At 49.2% G+C, this 19,952-nt stretch overlaps 1 protein-coding gene across 1 annotated transcript in view; it reads right to left on the bottom strand.

The window, feature by feature from the left end:
- The window catches only part of NOS1 (nitric oxide synthase 1), an 89,932-nt gene that overhangs the window by 56,093 nt on the left and 13,887 nt on the right, over positions 1-19,952 (bottom strand). Inside the window, exons 2-4 of the mRNA XM_049619271.1 lie at positions 18,916-19,042; positions 3,107-3,235; positions 1,218-1,363 (exon numbers count right to left, since the gene is read on the bottom strand). Of these exons, the coding sequence (XP_049475228.1) occupies positions 1,218-1,363; positions 3,107-3,235; positions 18,916-19,042 (402 nt within the window). The remainder of the gene's footprint in view (positions 1-1,217; positions 1,364-3,106; positions 3,236-18,915; positions 19,043-19,952) is intronic.

The raw sequence follows: 19,952 nt of genomic DNA, 5'->3' as shown, positions 1-19,952 counted from the left end.
GCAGGCTCCAGGCTCTGAGCTGTCAGCACAGAGACCCATGCGGGGCTTGAACTCCCAAACTGTGAGATCATGACCTGAGCCGAAGTCAGACGCTTAACCGACTGAGCCACCCAGGTGCCCCTTTATTTATTTATTTTTAAAGATTTTATTTTAAAGTAATCTCTCCACCCCATATGGGGCTCGAACTCACAACCCCAAGATTAAGAGTCACTCTCTCCGCTGACTCAGCCAGCCAGGCACCCCTGGAAATCTGATTTGTAAAGGGGACTCTCCTAATTTTTAAACGATGACAAGGAATTCAAGTTTAGAAAGCTGAAAAAAATTATTGTAAAAAATTTGGGGCTTACAAAAAGGTATCAAAAACAATATGATGAATACTCAAGCCCAAGAAATAATAAATGAGGGGCGCCTGGCTGGTTCAGTCAGAGGAGCGTATGATTTTTAATCTCGGGGTTGTGAGTTTGAGCCCCATGGTGGGTGGAGAGGTTACGTAAATAAATAAAACTTTAAAAAATAATAGAAGAGAAATGATTTTATAATTCCTTGGGGACTATTTTCCCATCATAACCCACTTTCTTCCTGGAAGTGTCTCACACTTTTCTTCATATGTTTGTCACACGTGTATATATTCCCTAAATCACATACAATATTGTTCTGTATGTTTAAAAAGCTTACATAAATGATGCTACCCTGAATGCATTCTTGCACAAACTTATCCTTTCTTCCTTTTGCACAGTTTGTTTGCGAGCTTCATTCCCACAAATGTGCTGAGCGCTAACTCATTCACCTTTTTACAGCTGTGTAATATTCCCTGACTCAGAAAATACCATCACTTACCCATGCATCCTCCTGTTGAGGGAGTCGAGGTGGTTTCTGGTTGGCTCTCTCTTTTTAATTTTTTCCCCTATTATAACAATGTTTCGGTGACCATTTTTACGCATACCTTCTGGCGAACACGTGTGAGATTTTTCTTTCGGGCACGTATACCTAGGCATGGAGTTGCTTGAAATATTTCAAATTGAAGCAACACTTTTCAGGCCAGACAAAGACATTTCTGGGGGCCAGATTTGGCCCTTGGGCCGCTAGTTTTCAACCTGTGTGTGTATGGTGGGCGGAGCCCTTACTCTTGGTTCAACTGTCGGCATTGTTGGAGCCGAAGTCTTTGTCCCTGGTACTCAGGAACTCGCCCTGGGTCCCCGGAGTCAACATACACTTGCCTTTTAATTGATGAGTAGTACTGGTCAATGAACTCTTTGGCGAGAGGGAAGAGCTGTTCTTTTGTGCGGACGTCTTCAGGCCTTCGTATCTGCTGAGAGGGGAGCATGATGGAGCCCATACAGATGTGCTCAGTGCAACCCATTTCCTGGAGGGAAAAGAGAGATTTGGGCTACCACTTGGAGGCACGTGGGGGGCTGAGGCCATGGATCTGACATTTGTGGTAGAGTTGACTTGGCCTTTAATTCCCAAACGGCACTGCTCAGGTGCCAGCTTCAAGTCATTGTAGGGTGTGGTCATCAGGCATGGTAAGGAATGATGGGCAGCATTCGAAGGTCCCCAAAGTGTTTGCTCTACTCAACTAGGGGAAGAGGGGCTTTCTGACTGGCACTCCCTGGGAATCACACTCATTCCTACCGAATCCTCGAGTATTTTCTGAGCCCATGTTCATCAAGGAAGAACTACTATGGCTGAACACGTCTATGGCACATTGATTGCAAAAAGGTCGTCCCAATGCCTCCCTTCCCTGCATCCACACCCTTTGCAATGTGACTTTGCAGCAACTGTCATTGAGAAGTGGAACCTCTCCCCTCTCCCCTTGAATGTGAGCTGGTTTTGGCCAATAGACACTGTGCCCATCCCATGACTAGGCCTCAAGAGATCAAGCATGCTTTTGCTCATTTCCTCTGAAAACCTCGCAACCACCATGGGAACCAGGCCGCGCTAGCTTGCTGGAGGATGAGAGAAACCACATGAAACAGGTGAGTGATCATGGCCAAGGCCATCCTAGCCAGCCCACCCAGAGCTGACCCCTCAGATGACTGCAGATGCTTGAGATCAACTGAGACCAGCAGGACCACCGAGGCAGTCTGTGGACTTTTGAAAAATGAGTGGTGGCTGTTTCAAGCCACTGAGTGTCAGGGAAATTTGTTACGCGGCTATAACTCACCGATACAATGTTCTTCTAAGAAGCTCAATTTCAACAAAAATGTAAAGCAATATGGTGATTTGCTGACTGTTAAAAAATATGATAGGGGAGCCTGGGTGGCTCAGTCATTTAAGCATCCGACTTCGGCTCAGGTCAGGATCTCACAGTTCATAAGTTCAAGCCCCACGTCGGGCTCTGTGCTGACAGCTCGGAGCCTGGAGCCTGCTTCGGATTCTGTGTCTCCCTCTCTCTCTGTCCCTCCCCTGCTTGTGCTCTGTGCCCCTCTGTCTCTTAAAAAATACAATAAAGTGTTAAAAAAATGATATAAAAGTTTAGCAGAAACACGGTGAAAGCAAAGGAAGGGCTTGCTCAAGGCTCCATCAGCGGTCAGACTGTGAGAGATGAAGAAAATGCGTTCAGAAGCAGAAATTCTTCTTGAATTCTTTCAGGTTCAAGGTACACAAATACAAAGTATTTCTAGGGCAGCTGGGTGGCTCAGTTGGTTAAGCGTCCGACTTCGGATCAGGTCATGATTTTGCGATTCATGAGTTCGAGCCCCACGTCAGGCACCATGCTGACAGCTCACAGCCTGGAAACTACTTCACGTTCTGTGTCTCCCTCTCTCTCTGCCCCGCCTCCACTCGCACCTTGTCTCTCTCTCTTTCTCGAAAATAAATAAAAACATTTAAAAAATTAAAAAAGAAAGTGTTTCCATGAGTGAGTAAGTATCTGCCAGTGATTCCCAAATGGGAGGGGACTTCCCACCCAGGGGACAGTAAGTAATATCTCAAGACATTTTTGGTGCGGTCACAACTTCAGGGGGGCTACTGACATCTCACGTGTACAGGTCAGGGGTGATGCTAAATGTCCTACAGTGCACGGGGCGGTCCCCACAACAAAGGCTTAGCCAATGCCAAATGTGGTTAATTCTGAGGCTGGGCCACACCCTGCTGGGGTACTCACCAGTGTGCTCTTAAGGTGAAGGGTGTCAGTGAGGACCACGTCGGTCTCCCAGTTCTTGACCTTGAGGAAGCGGGGGCACTTGGAGGGGCTGCCGTTCTTTGTAGGAGACTGTTTTCCCGAGGCAGGGGGCTGGAGGAGAGATTGGAGGTGGAACATGAGACGGGGCTCGGGGGGCACTCGAAAACTGTCCTCTGGGATTCTTCCTGGAATCTGCCAGAGTTACCAAGGGTCTGCAGAGAGAGGACTCGATTCTCCCGGGGTGACACGTGCAAGGTGGCTGGGAACCTGGTCCCTCTGCCTATGAAGAAGGAGGCACCATGGAAAAGCCTTTTGGGCTCCGTTCTGGGGAGAGGGGTCAGGAACTCAAAGGTGGTCTCTCTGGTGTCTAACACAGGTCTTAGCATACAGCAGGGACTCAATGAATGTTTGTTGAATGAGCAAATGAGCAAGGGACACCATCAGCCTCTCTGAACGGTACTGGCTTTCAGGCCTGAGGAATCACACCCCAAGCTAGGTCAGGTTACTTGGATTTCCGGGCTTTCCTGCTACAGCCCAAACTCACTATTTCCGGCGAGTACTGGGGAACAGAAAAGATTTAATTGGATAGTTTTGAAGCATGAATATTTCCCCAAACTTCAGGTTTCTGCCTCTCAAAAATGCCCAGTGCGTTTCTGCCTCAGGGCCTTTGCACTGACTGCTCCTCTGTCTTGAGCACCTTCAGTCCCCCATTTGTCTTCACTTCTATAAACAAATTGCCCAGTAGGTGGTGGGGGATAAGTCCTGGGCTGACCATCGTGGCCCATCCACTTGAGACCTCATTACTAAGGATCACATTCTGTCTTGGGTGTTTCTGAGGAACTGTCTACGTGCTTTTGCACCAGACAAGCATCAGTCAGTCAGCGGCTGTCAGGGAGAGGCAGCAGGCACACCCTGACATGACAGCTGAGTGAGAGAAGGGAGAAGACAAGCCAATGTGGAGTGACATTCATACCAAAGATCGGAGCACTGGGTAGTGACCTTGTGTCAGGGCATGCTCACGCTCAACTAGTATTTATTGAGGACCTATTATGGGCTAGACACTGTTAGGCACTGGGGACACTGTAATGAGCAAGACAGAGAGTGCCCTTGCCCTTCTGGGACATTATTGTCAGAGAAATGGGGATAAATTATAAGTAAACTAACACCCAAATGATATAATATCAGTTGGTTGTAAGGATATATATTGATGACTAAGTGGAGGAGAGAAAGGCAAGTGCAAAGGCCCTGAGGTACAGATGAGCTTGTTAAGTTCAAAGGGCCAGTGAGGAGGCCAGTGTGGCTGGAGTGCGTGAGTACGGTTAGTTCAAGGAGATGAAGTCAGAAAGGAGGCCGAATCGTCATCTCATCAGCTTGAGGGGCTCAGGATGGTGAGGAAGCTGTGAATTCCAATGAACTGGACGAAGTCTGGGAAAGAAATCACGGAGCACACTGAAGGACTACTACTGGCAACTGGCATTCAATAAGCACTCACTATGTGCCAAGCAAAATCTTATCATGCCCATTTTACAGATGAGGAAACTGTGGCACACAGAGAGGTTAACTAAGTCGTCCAAGGTCACAAAGTTAGTAAGCTGGAACCAGGAGTCAAATCCTAGCAGTCTGTCTTTCAAACCATGCCCTGAACTGCTGACTCTCCTGCCTCTTGGCCATTATGCATCATTCATTCATTCATTCATTCAACATGTGTTTATTGAGTATCTCCTATGTTCCAAGCAAGGTAGCAAGGGCCAGGCCTACAGTGACAAACTAGACAGATGTGATCCTCTGCCCTCATGGAGTTCATTGTGCAAGATGGGGGTCAGGGGACGGATGACAGTTTACGAGTCATTAAAACCAGGTGCAATGGCTGCCCTAACATGAGAAGTTGGTTGTGTACAGGGCACTGTGGAAGCCCACAGAAGGGGCACCTAACCCAGAGCATTTGGCTTCTAAGTAGAGACCTGCAGGACAAGTAGGTATTAATCCGGCAAAGAGAGAAGAGCAAGGTCTTGTGGGCAGAAGGAACAGCTTATGCAAAGGTCCTGAGGTGAGAGGCATACCACAGCCACCTTTCTGGCCAGCAGAATAGAGAAGCTCTGTGCTAAAGCGTCTGTGCCGCCATGTTGGAATCTGGGGCCCAGAGGTAGGTGAACAGCATGTTAAAGACCTCTCCAGAACCATGCAAGAGTTAGCAGAGAACAAATGGAAGGTGCCATGACTCCTCATCTTCCACACCTCCCTGCTGTGGCCAGATCTGGTCATCCCCAGCGATTCCCGTCTCAGTGCTGGGCATCACCATCCAACCACCTGTGCAAGCCACACTTGGGGCCTGTCCTGGACATCATTCTCTTCATCCCCCGCAGCGAGTGCCTCCTCAGGTCCCACCATTTCAGCTTCTCCATAGCTCTAGAACCCACCGCCTCCTCTCACTTCCCACCGAACTGGCGAGCCCCGTGGCCAGGCCAACATCATCTTTCGCCTGGATGAATGCAATCGCCTCCTGAGTGTCAGCCATCACTTCTTGCTGCTGGCATGAGAATCTGCTGCCCTTAGTGCACCTGCCAGTGTGGTCATTGTGGTCATTGCCGCAAGTATCACTACAGTCCTGCCACCCTGGGGGCAGGAGAAGGATCTGGAGGCGTTCTTCCCTTCACTCCCGTTCACATTTTCTGCTTGCTCAGCTCCAAGTTAGTTTACTTCTGTCCCCTTGTGAGGCCACATACAAACAGCTCCATTTCCTTTGGAGGCCTGGCCAGACAGCCTCCACACTTCTTTAAGATTCTGTCTCCGTGACTGTCTCTCCCAGCAGACACGCAGGTGACAGAAGTCACATCTTTGGCCAAGACTCTGTGGTGACAAATTCCTCAGCATCCATGAGAACCAAAAAAAAAAAAAAAAAAAAAAATCTGACCTTGCCCATGTGGGAGCACCCCGGCCACTCTCCCTAAATACTGGGCATCACTCAGCCAGGTTACAAACTCTCTTGACCATCCCTAAGGATGTTCCAGAGGCTGAGGAGTAGCTGGAATCCCAGATGGGGGATAAGAGGTGCCTTGGTGGCATTGGGGTCAGGCCTAGGACCCAGAGAGGGGGTGCGAGGGCAGACGGTGGGGAGCACAGTGAGGCGGGAGGAAGAGGCGTGGGGTGCGGCTGGTGGGGTGGGGGGACAGCGAGCAGCCCTCATCGGCAGGGTGTGGAAATAGTGAGGTAACAGGCATAATGAAAAAGGCCATCTGTGGAGGCTCCAGATGTGCGAGGGGTGGTCATTTCGAGCCCAGAACCTGGGGGCCCCAGGCGTGGGCCTTGCCCCGCTCCACCCTGGGCTGCGCCGAATGGCACTCCTGAAAGCAGGCAGTAGGAGGCCTCTGGCGGGGCTGTTGTACTTGGGGCTTTGATGTTTTAATTAGCCAGCAGTCATATTAGATGACTCAGGAGGGGACAAATGGGGAGATTAATATAGCAGTCAGGGGCCCTGCATGGGGGATGCAAATGACTTTTCTGAGTGGGGACTGAAAGGTTCTCGCTAAAAATGCACATTAGTGGCACTTGTGAGTTATCAAGCTGGGGACAGGGCATACGCAGGCTTTGGGCTGTGGCTATGCGTGTCATTTTCTAGATTTGTGTCTGGGGTAGTCAGTGGAAGTTTTTCAGGTGGCAGGAGACACGGCTAGGTCTTGGTGGGCTCTGGTGGGGGGGTGCCCAGATGCTTGCCCCTAAAAACAGACAGGAGGCTCTGAACACTTAACTGACTGCACCCTGTTTCGTTCTGCCCCCTCCCTCCTCTCTCTTCTCCAAAAAGTACATATTGAGGGGGGTGCCTGGGTGGCTCAGTCGGTTAAGCATCCGACTTCGGCTCAGGTCATTATCTCGCAGCCTGTGAGTTCGAGCCCCGCATCGGGCTCTGTGCTGACAGCTCGGAGTCTGGAACCTGCTTCAGACTCTGTGTCTCCCTCTCTCTCTGCCCCTCCCCCCACTCATGCTCTGTCTCTCTCTGCCTCCTAAAAAATAAATAAACATTTAAAAGATTAAAAAAAATACGTATGGAGGGGTGCCTGGGTGGCTCAGTCGGTTGAGCATCAGACTCTTTGGTTCAGCTCAGGTCTTGATCTCAGGGTTATGGGTTCAAGCCCCACATTGGGCTCCACGCTAGGCATGAAGCCTACTTAAGAACAACAACAACAAAAAATAAATACGTATCGAACACCTGTTGTGTGCCAGCGACTTGTGTTCTTGGCCCTACAGTGGTCCCCACTCTCATCCCACAACTGGGAGAAGCCTCATATGGTTGCGTGCAAAGGTTTGCAAACTGCAGCCCGGGGACCAAACCTGGTCCCCTGCACATTTTTATACAGCCCATGAGCTAAGAATCGTTTTCCAATTTTTAGCCTGTTGAATAAAAATATCAAAAAAAAAAAGAGTAATGTTTCATAACACATACAAGGTACATGAAGTTCAAACTTCAGTGTTCATAAATAAAGTTTTATTGGCACATGGCCATACGCATTTGTTTCTATATTGTCTGTGGAGGCTTTTGTGATACAGCAACAGAGCAGGGTAGTTGTAATGGAGACCAAGATCATACAGCCCACAAAAGCCAAAAATATTTCCTACCTCTCCCTTTACAGAAAAGTCTGTGGACTCTTGATCCAAAGAATCGAATTCCAGTGGCTGAATGCTTCAGTTTATGTTACTTATGTCTCCACCTGCATTAGCGATCTCTCCCGATCATCTTTTAAAACAGCACCCCACCAATGATATTCCCTGTTCCCTTATCATGCTTTATTTTTCTTCAAGGCCCTTATCCCTGCCTGCAATTTATGAGTATATATGTTTCTGTAGGTGAATGCATACGTATCTATGTCTCTATGTCTTATACAGATAATTAGATATAGATATAGTTTTCTCTCTACCCGCTGTCCACTTAGCTCTATCTGCATATGCTACAAACACTTGAGGTCTGCGATGGACTGAACTGTGTCCCTCCTGAATTCATACGTTAAAGCCCTAACTCCCCATATGACTCTGTTAGGAGACGGGACCTTTAGGAAGTAATTAAGGTTAAAAGAGGCCATGAGAGTGGGACCTAAACTGATAGGATTGGTGGCCTTATAAGAAGAGGAAGAGACATCTCTCTCTTTGTCTTTTTCTCTCAGCGCACACACAGAATGGCAGAGTTAGGGCACAGTGAGGGCGGCCGTCTACAAGCCAAGCAGGGAGCCCTCACCCAATGTGACTGTGCCGGCATCCTGACCTCTGACTTCCAGCCTCCAGAGCTATGAGAGATAACTTTCTACGTTTAAGCCCCAGAGCCTGTGGTATTTTGTGATGGTAGCCCGTGCTGATGGATGCCAGGTCTAAATGCATTTCAAAATTATAGAGCCCCTCGAAGGCTAAGCCAAAGGCTTTTGTCTTGACTTAGTGGAGAAGGGGGGACCCTGGAAGCTGCCTGATGCAGGGGGGAGCTTATCAAAGCTCTAGTTCAGGACACATGACTGCAAGGGCTGCAGTGGGGAGAGGGTGAGGGCAGAGAGGCCCACGTGCAGGTGGGAAGCCGGGAAGGCGGAACACAGCCGCAGCTGCAGGGGGGTGGGAGGAGCTGGAGATTGGGGTGCCAGCAGCAGCAAAGACAGCCTGGGGGTGTGAGAGGGTGGGAGGGCAGGGGACCAAGTCAACACTGACTCGCAGGTTCTTCGTGAGTGGGAGTATGGCGAGCCTTCTGGAACCTTCTGGAGCTTTCTAGCAGAGATTAGGGAGTAAGGAGCAGAAGGGATGGCAAGGTGGAGGGAGGGGGGATTTGAACGCAGGAAGACAGACACGAGACATCAGAATCTGGGAGATCTAGAAATAGAGGCCAAGCACCTTGCCCTCCCCCAACTGTGGGCTGTCACAGTCAGGGGCCTCCCAGTGGGATGGGGCCAAGAGCTTGACAGCAGGGAGGGAAGCCCCTGGGAGACACAACATCTTAGGAACCATTAATGGGCTGAACTGTGTTTCTCCCATATTCATATGCTGGTGTCCTAACCCTCCAGCACCTCAGAATATGGCCTTGGGGCACCTGGGTGGCTCAGTCAGTTAAGGGTCTGACTCTAGATTTCGGCTCAGGTCATGTTCTTGCGGTTCATGAGACTAAGCCCTGCGTTGGGCTCTGTGCTGACAGTGTGGAGCTTGCTTGGGATTCTCTCTCCCTCTCTCTCCCCTGCTCATACTCTCTCTTTCTCTCAAAATAAACATTAAAAAAATTAAAAGAAAAAAAAGAATACGGCCTGATGTGGAGTCCTAAACAAGGCAATTAAATTAAAATGAGGTCATTCAGGTGGGCCCTAATCCAATATGGCCAGTGCCTTTATAAAAAGGAGAAATTTGGGGGCACCTGAGTGCCTAGTTGCTTAAGCATCTGACTTTAGCTCAGGTCATGATCTCACAGTTCATGAGTTTAAGCCCCGTGTCGGGCTGTGTGCTGACAGCTCGGAGCCTGGAGCCTGCTTCAGATTCTGTGTCTCCCCCTCTCTCTCTGCCCCTCCTCTGCTCTCTCTCCCTCTCAAAAATAAATAAACTTTTAAAAAAAAGTGGGGAGGGAATTTCTAGGCACACACACACACACACACACACACACACAGAGGGAGAAGCCATGTGAGCATCCCCAAGCCAACGAGACAGGCCTGAGGAAGATTCTCCCTCGCAGCCCTCAGAAGGAAGCAACCTGCCAACACCTTGATTCCAGGAGCTCTCCAGCCTCCAGAACCATGAGACAATACATCTTCTGTTGTTTAAACCACCCAGTTTGTCATGCTTTGTAAGAACAGCCCCAGGAACAAACCCAGCAGCTAAAGCCCAAACCTGTACGAGGCAAGTAACTTCTTACTCTTTGACTGTCAGCACCAGGGACAGCTTCTCCCTCCTGGGCCTGCAGCAACCCGCGGCGCTTGGCTTGTCCTAAAACGAGGGCAGCATCCTGGGGCTGAGCCGGGCGTCAGGCCAGCCACCCTGGGGGGCCAGAGGCCGCACGCCGCCGTGCCCTCAGCTGCAGCCTCAAGCAGCACTGTTGCAGCCTGTGGGCACCGCCTCCCCAGGGCAGCAAGTGTAACCCGGTTATGAGCTGTGGCAGCTCAGGGGCCAGGACCACAGACCTGCAAACCAGCAGGTATGTACCCATCTGTGCCGTGAAAAAAACTGCTACTTATAAAACTTAACTGGGGCACCTCGGTGGCTCAGTTGGCTAAGCGTCCAGCTTCGGTTCAGGGCACGATCTCACGGTTCGTGGGTTTGAGTCCTGCATCGGGCTCTGCTGTTAGCACAGAGCCCACTTGGGATCCTGTCTCCCTCTTTCTCTGCCTATCCTGTGCACGTGCTCTCTCTCTCTCTCTCAAAAATAAATAAACATTAAAAAAAAAAAAGAAAAATTTAACCAACTGTGTTTCGTACCTTGGAGTATAATTTCCTTGTGGTGTATTCCAAGCGTTATTTCTAAAGTGATTCATTCTTTATAATAAGTCCACCGAAGCTTGAAATCGTTTATTCTCTACCCCCCTCCCCCGATTCAACAGTTCATTTTTTGTAGAGGATGATTAAAGAAAGGAGGTACTCTACAGTCAGACCATCACAGTTTGGATCCACAGACAAGGGCCTCTGCAGATAAGGGGTCTTTAAGTTATTTTGTTGAGTAGATGCTTAAAGTTGCACTGATGTCGTGAGGCAACTAAATGTTATTAGACAACTCTAAATTTGGTCCCATTACCAGACCAAAATATATCTGTGCATTATGAATTAATTTTAATGTTTATTTTATTATTTTTGAGAGGGAGGGAGAGAGAGAGAGCGAGTGAGCACAAGTGGGGGAGGGGTAGAAAGCGAGAGGGAGACACAGAATCCGAAGCAGGTTCCAGGCTCCAAGCTGTCAGCACAGATCCCGACTCGGGACTCGAACCCACAAACTGCAAGATCATAAGCTGTGCTGAAGTTGGACACTTAACCAACTGAGCCACCCAGGCGCCCCGAATTCACTTTAAAAGAAATCTTGGAATTACCTTGTGGCCTAACCCCCTTCTGCTACATTGGCACCGTGTGCGTGTTTAAATGAGAGCATTAACTTGCTAAAGGTAAATATTTAAAATGCACAACAAGCTTGGTGATTATGTTTTGTCCTTTTTACCTTTTAAAATATCCTAGGACTGGGGGCGCCCGGGTGGCTCAGTCGGTTGAGCACCGACTTCAGCTCAGGTCACGATCTCATGGTCCGTGAGTTCGAGCCCCGCATCGGGCCCCTGTGCTGACAGCTCAGAGCCCGGAGCCTGTTTCAGATTCTGTGTCTCCGTCTCTCTGACCCTCCCCCATTCATGCTCTGTCTCTCTCTGTCTCAAAAATAAATAAACGTTAAAAAAATAAAAATTAAAAAAAAATTAAAAAAAATAAAATATCCTAGGACCCTCGGAAAATGGAAGTGGGTTGGGGCTCTATCGACCTCTAAGGATCTGCTTGGAGAACTACCAGTTTCCACAAAGAGGAAAAATGACTTTGACCGAACTTGGCTTATCTGGGAAAAGAATAGGAATACGGTTTGATGCGATGGATAAGCACGCGGAGTGGTGTCACGGATTCCTGAACCAGACATCATTGTCGCACTGGAAAGCGCCAGGACGGCTTGCTTTGAATATACTATTAAAACAAACAGCAAAAGACGTGGAAATTCCTGCAGGGCTGAACCCAAACCCCCATCAACTCAGGCCCCGCTTCCTGGCTCCTCCCTGGCTCTGACCACCTGGGGCGGCAGGATAGGAAGGCTGATCTCATGGCTAAATGACCTACAAAGACCCTGAGGGTCACCAGCAGGTGACATCGTGGGTGGAGGGAAACAAGGTTTGGATTTGGCTGCCACTGGGGCCTGACGAAGACTCTGCCCCACATAATTCCCAGAAGTATCTTTGTTGAGGCTGTTTTTGTCCCCTGTTTGAGGGCGTCCCTGGAACACTGGGTAACGTAACAGAGGGGGGTACTGAAGGCACTTTGGGGAAATCCAGCCTAGATGGTCTTATCCTGGTCACGAGCTGGAACCAACCAAGGGATAGCTAGTCCGATTGAGCTGGGGGCGATAATGAGTTCAGTAGCAGTTTATCGCTTGCAATTTGGGCACCTTCCCACAGAGAGAGATTAATCTCCAAACACAGGAGTTTCCTTAAGTGCTCAGAGAGGCTTAGGGAAGGGAATAATCCACCGGCAGCCCGATGGAGCCAGTGTCTCTGGCTAACGCCCGCCAGGCAGGTCTGCAGGGAACGTCTGAGTGTGATTCTACGAGATTCCAACTATCACGGTATAATAACTGCCATGTGTGCGTGTATGTGATGTCTGTAGCTTGTCCCGGACATGGAAGTTTCCGGAGGTTGAGGCAACTATTTGACGAAAAGACGACGCCCAGGCGGTGAACTTCTCCAGGGCAGTGATCGTGTCCCATCTCCTTCCATCGTGAGCGGCGTCCTGTGAATGCCTATTCGGTGCCCGGCTGGGGCCAGGCCATTGCACATCCAGGGGCTCACGGAATCCTCATGGTAAACCCATTTTTCAGAGGAGAAAACAGAGGCTCTGAGAGGTGCAATGACAAGCTTCAAATTAACAGCTGACAGGCAACAGAGCTGGGCCCGCAAAGCCCCCGCCTTCCCACTGCAGACAGGCTGCTCGCAGTGTATCCTCCCAGAGCCTGGCCTCAAGCAGTGGCAGAAAGATACACACACTGCCTCCGTCAACGATCGACGAGAACGACGACGGAGTCACAGAGGGAGACAGGTCCAGCTGTGTCACTCGGTGACTCCGTGGCCGCTTACCTTCCCTTTCTAAGCCCCATGGGTGTCATCTGTATAACGGGGATCGTGCTTCCTGCCCTATGTGCCTCCCGTTAGCAATATAACAATTAGCAGTAAATCTACATCTGAATCAGCAACACGAGAATTAGCCAGATGAAACGCCAGCAAAAGCAGCGATAATAATCATGCACATTTTTGGAACGCTTATTCTGCGCCGGACCTTTAAGAATTAAGAGTGGGCTCTGTGGCCTGGGTTCAAGGCCCATTTCCATCACGCACTAGTCATGTGACCTTCATCCAGCTAACCCTCTGTGCCGCAGTTTAGTTACCTGTCAGATGGGGGCGATAGAACTTCACTGAATTGGGCTGGGGGTTAACGGAGACCACGGACCGAAGCGCCCAGCACCGTGCCTGAGGTTGCTCAGCAAATATCAGCGACTATTGCCACAGATCCTGCCATTCCACACCTCATCTCCCCACGACTGGATGAATCTGTTAGGAAACAGAGCCTCGGTGCAGGTGCAAATTTGTTCTCTGTCCAAGGTCACCAGTGGGATGAGGCCCAAACCCAGCAGACCCCAGAGCTGAGCTCTTGGCCCCGTGCTGAGGGTGGGGAGTCTGAGGGTTCCAATGGCCACACCGCACAGGGTGGTGTCGGAATCCTCATTATTGTTATTTTTGTCCTGACATCGTGAACGCGCGGTGAGTCAGGGCTGACTTAGCTTTCCCTGTGGCAGGCTGGGTTGTCATCGAGAGGGAGACAGTTCTGCTGGTTTGCCTTCATTCAGATGCAGCCGGGGTGGGGCCGGCTGCCGCCTTTCGCCTTTCGGTTTTCAGCAAAGCCAGCACCTGCTGGCCAGCTGGGGCTTGTGCCTGAGTGGAGAGGGGCCCAGACCTCCTCTGATCGTCTCAAGACTGGGGATCCGCAAGCACTCCCCACACGCCTCATAATTTGGGGCTCCCCAGAGAGACTGGGATGATGCCGACGCGTACCTCATAGTAGAGAAGAGCTTCTCAACAGATTTTGACATTTTGAAAGCAGCCAGCCAGCCCCAGGTCCCCAGGGGTGAGGAAATGCCAGGCTCCGGATGTAGTACGGGCAGGGGGAGGGGGATTTTGATAAAACAGTCATCTCTCTGATTACCTGATCATCTCTGTCAGCAAGAGGCTGGAGAGACAGGCAGCAGGCTGAATAAGATGGGGGGAGGATGGCAGTGGACATCCCACCTCCCCCAGGCTCAAGACCCTCCCTCACATCTACTAAGGACTGGACGACCAATGCTTAATTAGCATCTGAAAATAGACATTCTGCCCTTAAGGCGGACACCCTTTCCCCCTTTAGGAAAGCAAACCAGGCGGGTAAGGTGCTTAATGAAAGGGAAGCTGAGGGGCACCTGGGTGGCTCAGTCGGACTTCAGCTCAGGCCAGGATCTCACAGTTTGTGAGTTCAAGCCCTGTGTCGGGCTCTGTGCTGACAGCTCAGAGCCTGGAGGTTGCTTTGGATTCTCTCTCTCTCTCTCTCTCTCTCAAAAATAAATAAACATTAAATTTTTTTAATTAAAAAAAATAAGAAGGGAAGCTGAGAAGGGCTTGATTCAAATCCTGAGGTTTTGCAGGGAGAACAGACCAATGGCAGTTTCTCAAGTCACTTTCCCAGGATGGCATTTGCACTTCAGAGGGTTATTACGTAAAGGGCCTTTAGAATGGTGTCAAAATTCAATATGTGTCCCCGTTGGTATTAACGCTAAAGACAACCTCAGAGGTTCAATAATGATCCTTAGCAAGAAAAAAAAAAAAAAGGCAGTGTATGAGCCACTGCTATTCCTTTTACTAGAATACCTTTTCCTACTTCCTACTAGGCAAACTCCTACATGATCTTCAAAACCCAGTTCAAATGTCCCTTCTTTAGGTAAACCTTTCCTGATACCTGCTGAGGTATTTATGTTTCCCAAGTGTTTTGTGTCCCTTTGTGTTTTAGATTAATTGCGCTGTATCTGTGTCTGTCTCCCCACATTTGTCTGCGAAGGTCTTAAGGGCAGGGAGGGCCATGTCTACTCATCTTCGCTTCCACCAGAGCCGTGCACATGGCAGGCATGGGGTGAATGTTTGGTGATGGGTAAACTGATCCTTTTAATCTACCAGCACATGCCAGATACAATTAAAGATGAGAATTCGAATCACACCCAGTGTTCCAGGGACTTGGGTCTCACTGGCTATGCCCACTGCTGAACCAGACTGTTAGCAAGAGAAATAACCATTAGATACAGATGGACATTTCAGCCTCCTGAGACTGGTTTAAGAGAAGGTGCTTCTGTGGCTGATTTTACTTGAATTCGGACAAAGGAGAGAATCAAGAAGGAGGAAGCAGACCTCACTATTCCTTTGGGGAGCTAACAGTCTTCTGAATCAGGAAGTGCTTTCTCTTGTCTAACCGGCATCCGCCCTGCTTCACTTGGACTCTGTTGCCTTTTGCCGGGTCCCTGGGGAAGATGCGGACCAGCTATGCTTCCACTTTCTGCTGTCTATTCCTGACTCACGAAGGCAGGTAGCGGCCGGGTCTCTCTTTGTGTTATTAACAATGCTATTCCCCACAGATGCCTAAAAAAGCAGCAAATGTGGGTTACAACTGGGAGGAAGGAAGCCGATCCCAGGAGCTCCAGGTAAAGGGGCTTTTAGCAGGTAGAGAAGAGACTAAGCACATACGCCGATCTTTTAGGACAGAACGAAGAACGTTACATTTTTCTATTAATTTGCTCAGCCCGGGAAACATTTCTCAGCACTGTGCCTATGGAGATGTCTAGCAGGAGGTAACAGGGCTGCTTCCTTTAGCTCTGGGGCTGGATTCCAATTTAACCAGGCGCTTGGATCTCTGTCCCCTTCCAGCTGTATTTCTGAGAGGCATATGAACACTGAGTCTCAGACAACTGAGCCAGGATGATCTCGCTGGCCAGTGGTTTTGGGATCACAGACGACACCAAGGATTTGCTCATGATAAAGGAGTGAATGTACATCCTAACCACTGCTGGTCTGTATCCCATGCGTCCAGGGGCTCCCAAATTCTAAAATTGCCTGGCTGCCTTCATCTCAGGAAGATGCAGTCTTTTCTTCTCTCTTTATCACCTTCTCTACTTCTCCAAGCAAAGGGAATTGCCATTTCAAGGGGCCCTGAGACAAGGTCTCACAGCACCTCTCCCTGATGGCTATGCACTGAGCACTTGAGTCCCCCACCCAAATTCATATGTTGAAAGCTAACCCCCAGGTCGATGGTATTGGGAGGTGGGGCCTCGGGGACAGGATTTGATCACAGGGGTGGAGCCCCTATGGAGAGGATTAATGTCTTATGAAAGAGACCCCAGAGAGATGCCCCTTTGCCTTGTGAAGACACAGCGAGAAGACACCTGCCAGAAACCAGGAAGTGGGCTCTCATCAGACACTGAATTGTCTGTGCCTTGATCTTGGACTTCCCAGCCTCTGGAGCTGTGAGAAATAAATACCTGTTGTTCGTAAGCCACCCAGTTTATGGAATTCTGGAAATAAAGCAGCCTGCCTGACCTAAGACATTTGATCATTTCATCACAAAGCTCCAAAAATGGGGGTGGTCAGCGGTCCTATTAATCACTCTTGCCTTGTTCCCAACATTGAGAACCTCACTACTCAGGCTTGGCATTCGAGGTTATGGCTTTCAAGCTGTCACTGTCTAACCGAGGTGGACAGCATAAAAGGAGATGGCTCTCGTCCTGCCACTGCTCCAATTTCGGCAGTGACTTTAAGGGTCTTTCTAGTGGGGTCAAGGCTTCCTCTGCTTTGTCTCTGTGAGTCAGATCTCGGGGGTTACTGCAGACCAGCGATTATAAACTCCGATACCTGGAGGGGACAGGTAGGAAGCTAAGGCAAATCAGCAAGGCAGCTTGGCTAACTTCAAGACGGATGTATATTAAGCATGAAAGAATATTCTTCATTGTTGTAAGACACGAAATCTTCCTCGTGTTTCCTGAAACATATAAATCTCTTGGTCTAACTCTAACTGCCGCTTATCACAAAGTCATGGATATGAAAATATTTCCCTTTCGTCCTAAGAAAATCAACAGCATTGATGTTATAAAAGGTGACAACAGACAACAGCCTTAACAAGAGGGATGCGATATGGAGTAGCGGGGATTGAGACAAACTAGGGAGTCCTTGCTCTGTCTAGAGGGACAGCTGCTGCTCAGTCCATGCAGATTATCGTCCCATTAGAACACAGGCTCGAGGTGGTGGTCAGATTGTCCGCATTTTGTTAAGAGAAGCTGTGATTATGATATTTAGGTAAAATTGCAAAACACTGGCAGTAGATTCAAAGTACAGATATAAATTGTCTCTTAGGACGCTAGAGTACAGACCTAACACTTCATGTCCATAGCCTGGATCTAGCCTGAGGCTGCCTCTTTCCATCCTTTTTATTTGTCTTGGGAGGGTCTGAATTATGCCAATACCCCTTTATTGTAAGTTAAAGAGAATATAAGGAAAAATGCTAACTTTTTTGTTCATTTAATCATGAACGGAAAGTAGTCCCCTCCTGCTCACAGCGTGGCCCTGACTTTTGAGGACAGCATAGCAGAAGTCTACGATGCTGTTCATCTTCCAAGCATTCAGAGGTCACTGCAAGAGAGAGAAGAACTGGCCGGTGGGAGCACGGCTCTGACCTACCGCAGACCCGTGACATCCTTGTCTTCCTGGCCAGCTATCAGCAGCTGAGGAAAGCAATCCCCACCGAGGCTCTGGAATGTCCCATCCTCCCCTGAGGCTACACAGAGAGGCTCTGGGTCGTTGCTCAGGTGAACTGGTAGTAGTGAAAGGTGCCATCCACATACACGCATCAGAAGACAGAATTTGGCAACCTGCCCTATGCCGTCCAGGGCTTGAGACAGATGGAGAGAAGAAGGTGGCCTGCTGAGTGACCTGGGCCATCTCCCGGTTCTGACCTCGCATTTGTCATTCTGACCTATACTTTATTGCAGTGCAGAGGCTGGGTGGGAAATTCATATGCTTTAATGGGGTTGCGCCGGCCTGGTCCATTAGCTACCCGAGAAGGTAACAAAAAGGCACTGCTGATCTGTGGCCAAATCTATCCGTGCTCAGAAACAGTATTGACTCAGCTGTCAAAACACATCTCCGCAAATTGGCAAAGACCGAAAAATTCGGTAATACGTCAGGTTGGCAGGGCTGTGGGGAAACCACCACTCTCCTGCTTGGCTGGTAGGTTTGGGACAATCTTTACAGTGAGCAATTTCTCAATGTCTGCCAAAACCACAAATGTATGTAATGTTGGACCCAGAAATTCCACTTCTAGGAATTTATTCTATTGAAAAGTCTGTCCATGTGCCACAGCAAGGCATTTGTGGGATGTCACAGCAAAATACTGGCAGTGACTGAAGTGTCCATTATGGAGGATGAGCTCAGTAAGTATGGTGGAGCCATGCAATGGAATATTATACAGCCATGTAAAAGAACCAGGACTCTCTTTGCCCACTAATGGGGACTCATCACCAAGATACGGCGGTAAGTGAAAAAAGCAAAGTGCAAAGCAACATGTATAATGTGCTCTCACTTGTGTGAAAATAATATGTGTGTGTCTTCGTCAGTCTATGCATAAAGTATTACTAAAAGGACCACAGAAATGATGACTATTGCTTGCCTCGGTGGAGGGGAACCGTGTGGCTGGGATTAGGGGAGAGAAGAAAACTTTTTACCATGTGTCTTTACCTTCTAAATTTGGAGTGCAAATGGCATGTGAGTGCCTTTCTTGGTGGAAACAGAATTACATTTGAGGTCCAGCAAGATTACAAACAAAACAAAACAAAGGCAAAATCCATATCCCAGGATACACACTCCTGGCCTCAACGCCCCTCAGCCATGGTGGCTCATTTCCATCCCCACATGGCTGGCCATTTGGCATCCCTCCCCCCATCTTCACACCGGAGAAAGGCCAGGGACCGCGGGTAGAGTGTGAGAGCCACTTACCTGCTCCTTCTCTGAATACGGGTTGTTGAGGACGACAGGCACGTGGCCCTTCCCCCACAGGTCACTGAAGACTCGGTCATTCTCCACGCCCAGGGGCAGTGGCTTGTGTGACTTGCCATCCATACCTCTGAAAGGCAAAGCAGGGGAAGTGAGAAAGGCGAGACATCAGGAACGACAGGCCGGTTGCCCTGCCCTCAAAGTTCCGAGTCTGTACAGAACCTCCATGGTTCACCCACGTGACTCTATGTAGAGCCAGCAAGCTGTGGGTGCCCAGCGTGCCGCTCGGTAGTATCACCAGCAACACGTGGGAAGGCAGCCCCGTCGTCAAGCACAAAGCGCACTGATGTCAGCACCGATGGGTGGCGTGCACCCACCATGTGGACATCCCTTCAGAATGACGATGACAGGGCTTTTGCTCCTCCCTCCCCGTTTCAAAGACCTAGGAACGCAGAAGGCTCATCTCCTGGCAGACCCCCCTGGACAACTTAATGCCCACAGATAAGATAATGAGTCCTGGGGTCCAGGGTGATAAGTTATCTCAGTGCTGAATAAACATGGATAATAAGACTTTACCAGCCCCAGAGAAACAGAAATGATTCTGAAAATGAGGGGAACAGAGCAAAAAAATAAAATACCATTAAGAATGATAGCTAGTGTCTATTGAGCGCGTATTGTGTGTCAAGCACTTTACAAATGTTTTAATTTAACCCTTGTGACGACTCTGTGAGGTGGGTGTGAATATTAACCACCATTTTATAGACGGTGTAAGTGAGACAAAGGCTAAGATGCTCAAGGTCACAGTTTTTCCGCCCACTCTTCACACCCGTTCTGAAGTGGGGGCTCTCATTATTACCATTCATCAGCATCATTATCATTACCACCACCCCTGTCACCATCATCACCACCACCACTACCATCACCATCATCACCACCACCACCATCATCACCATCATCACTACCCCCACCATCATCACCATCATCATCACCATCATCACCATCACGATTGCATCATCACCACCATCATCATCACCATCACT

Source organism: Panthera uncia (assembly GCF_023721935.1).
Source record: "Panthera uncia isolate 11264 chromosome D3 unlocalized genomic scaffold, Puncia_PCG_1.0 HiC_scaffold_8, whole genome shotgun sequence".
Classification (NCBI taxonomy): domain Eukaryota; kingdom Metazoa; phylum Chordata; class Mammalia; order Carnivora; family Felidae; genus Panthera; species Panthera uncia.
Note: the sequence above shows the minus strand (reverse complement) of the source record. Positions and strands in the feature narration are given on the sequence as shown.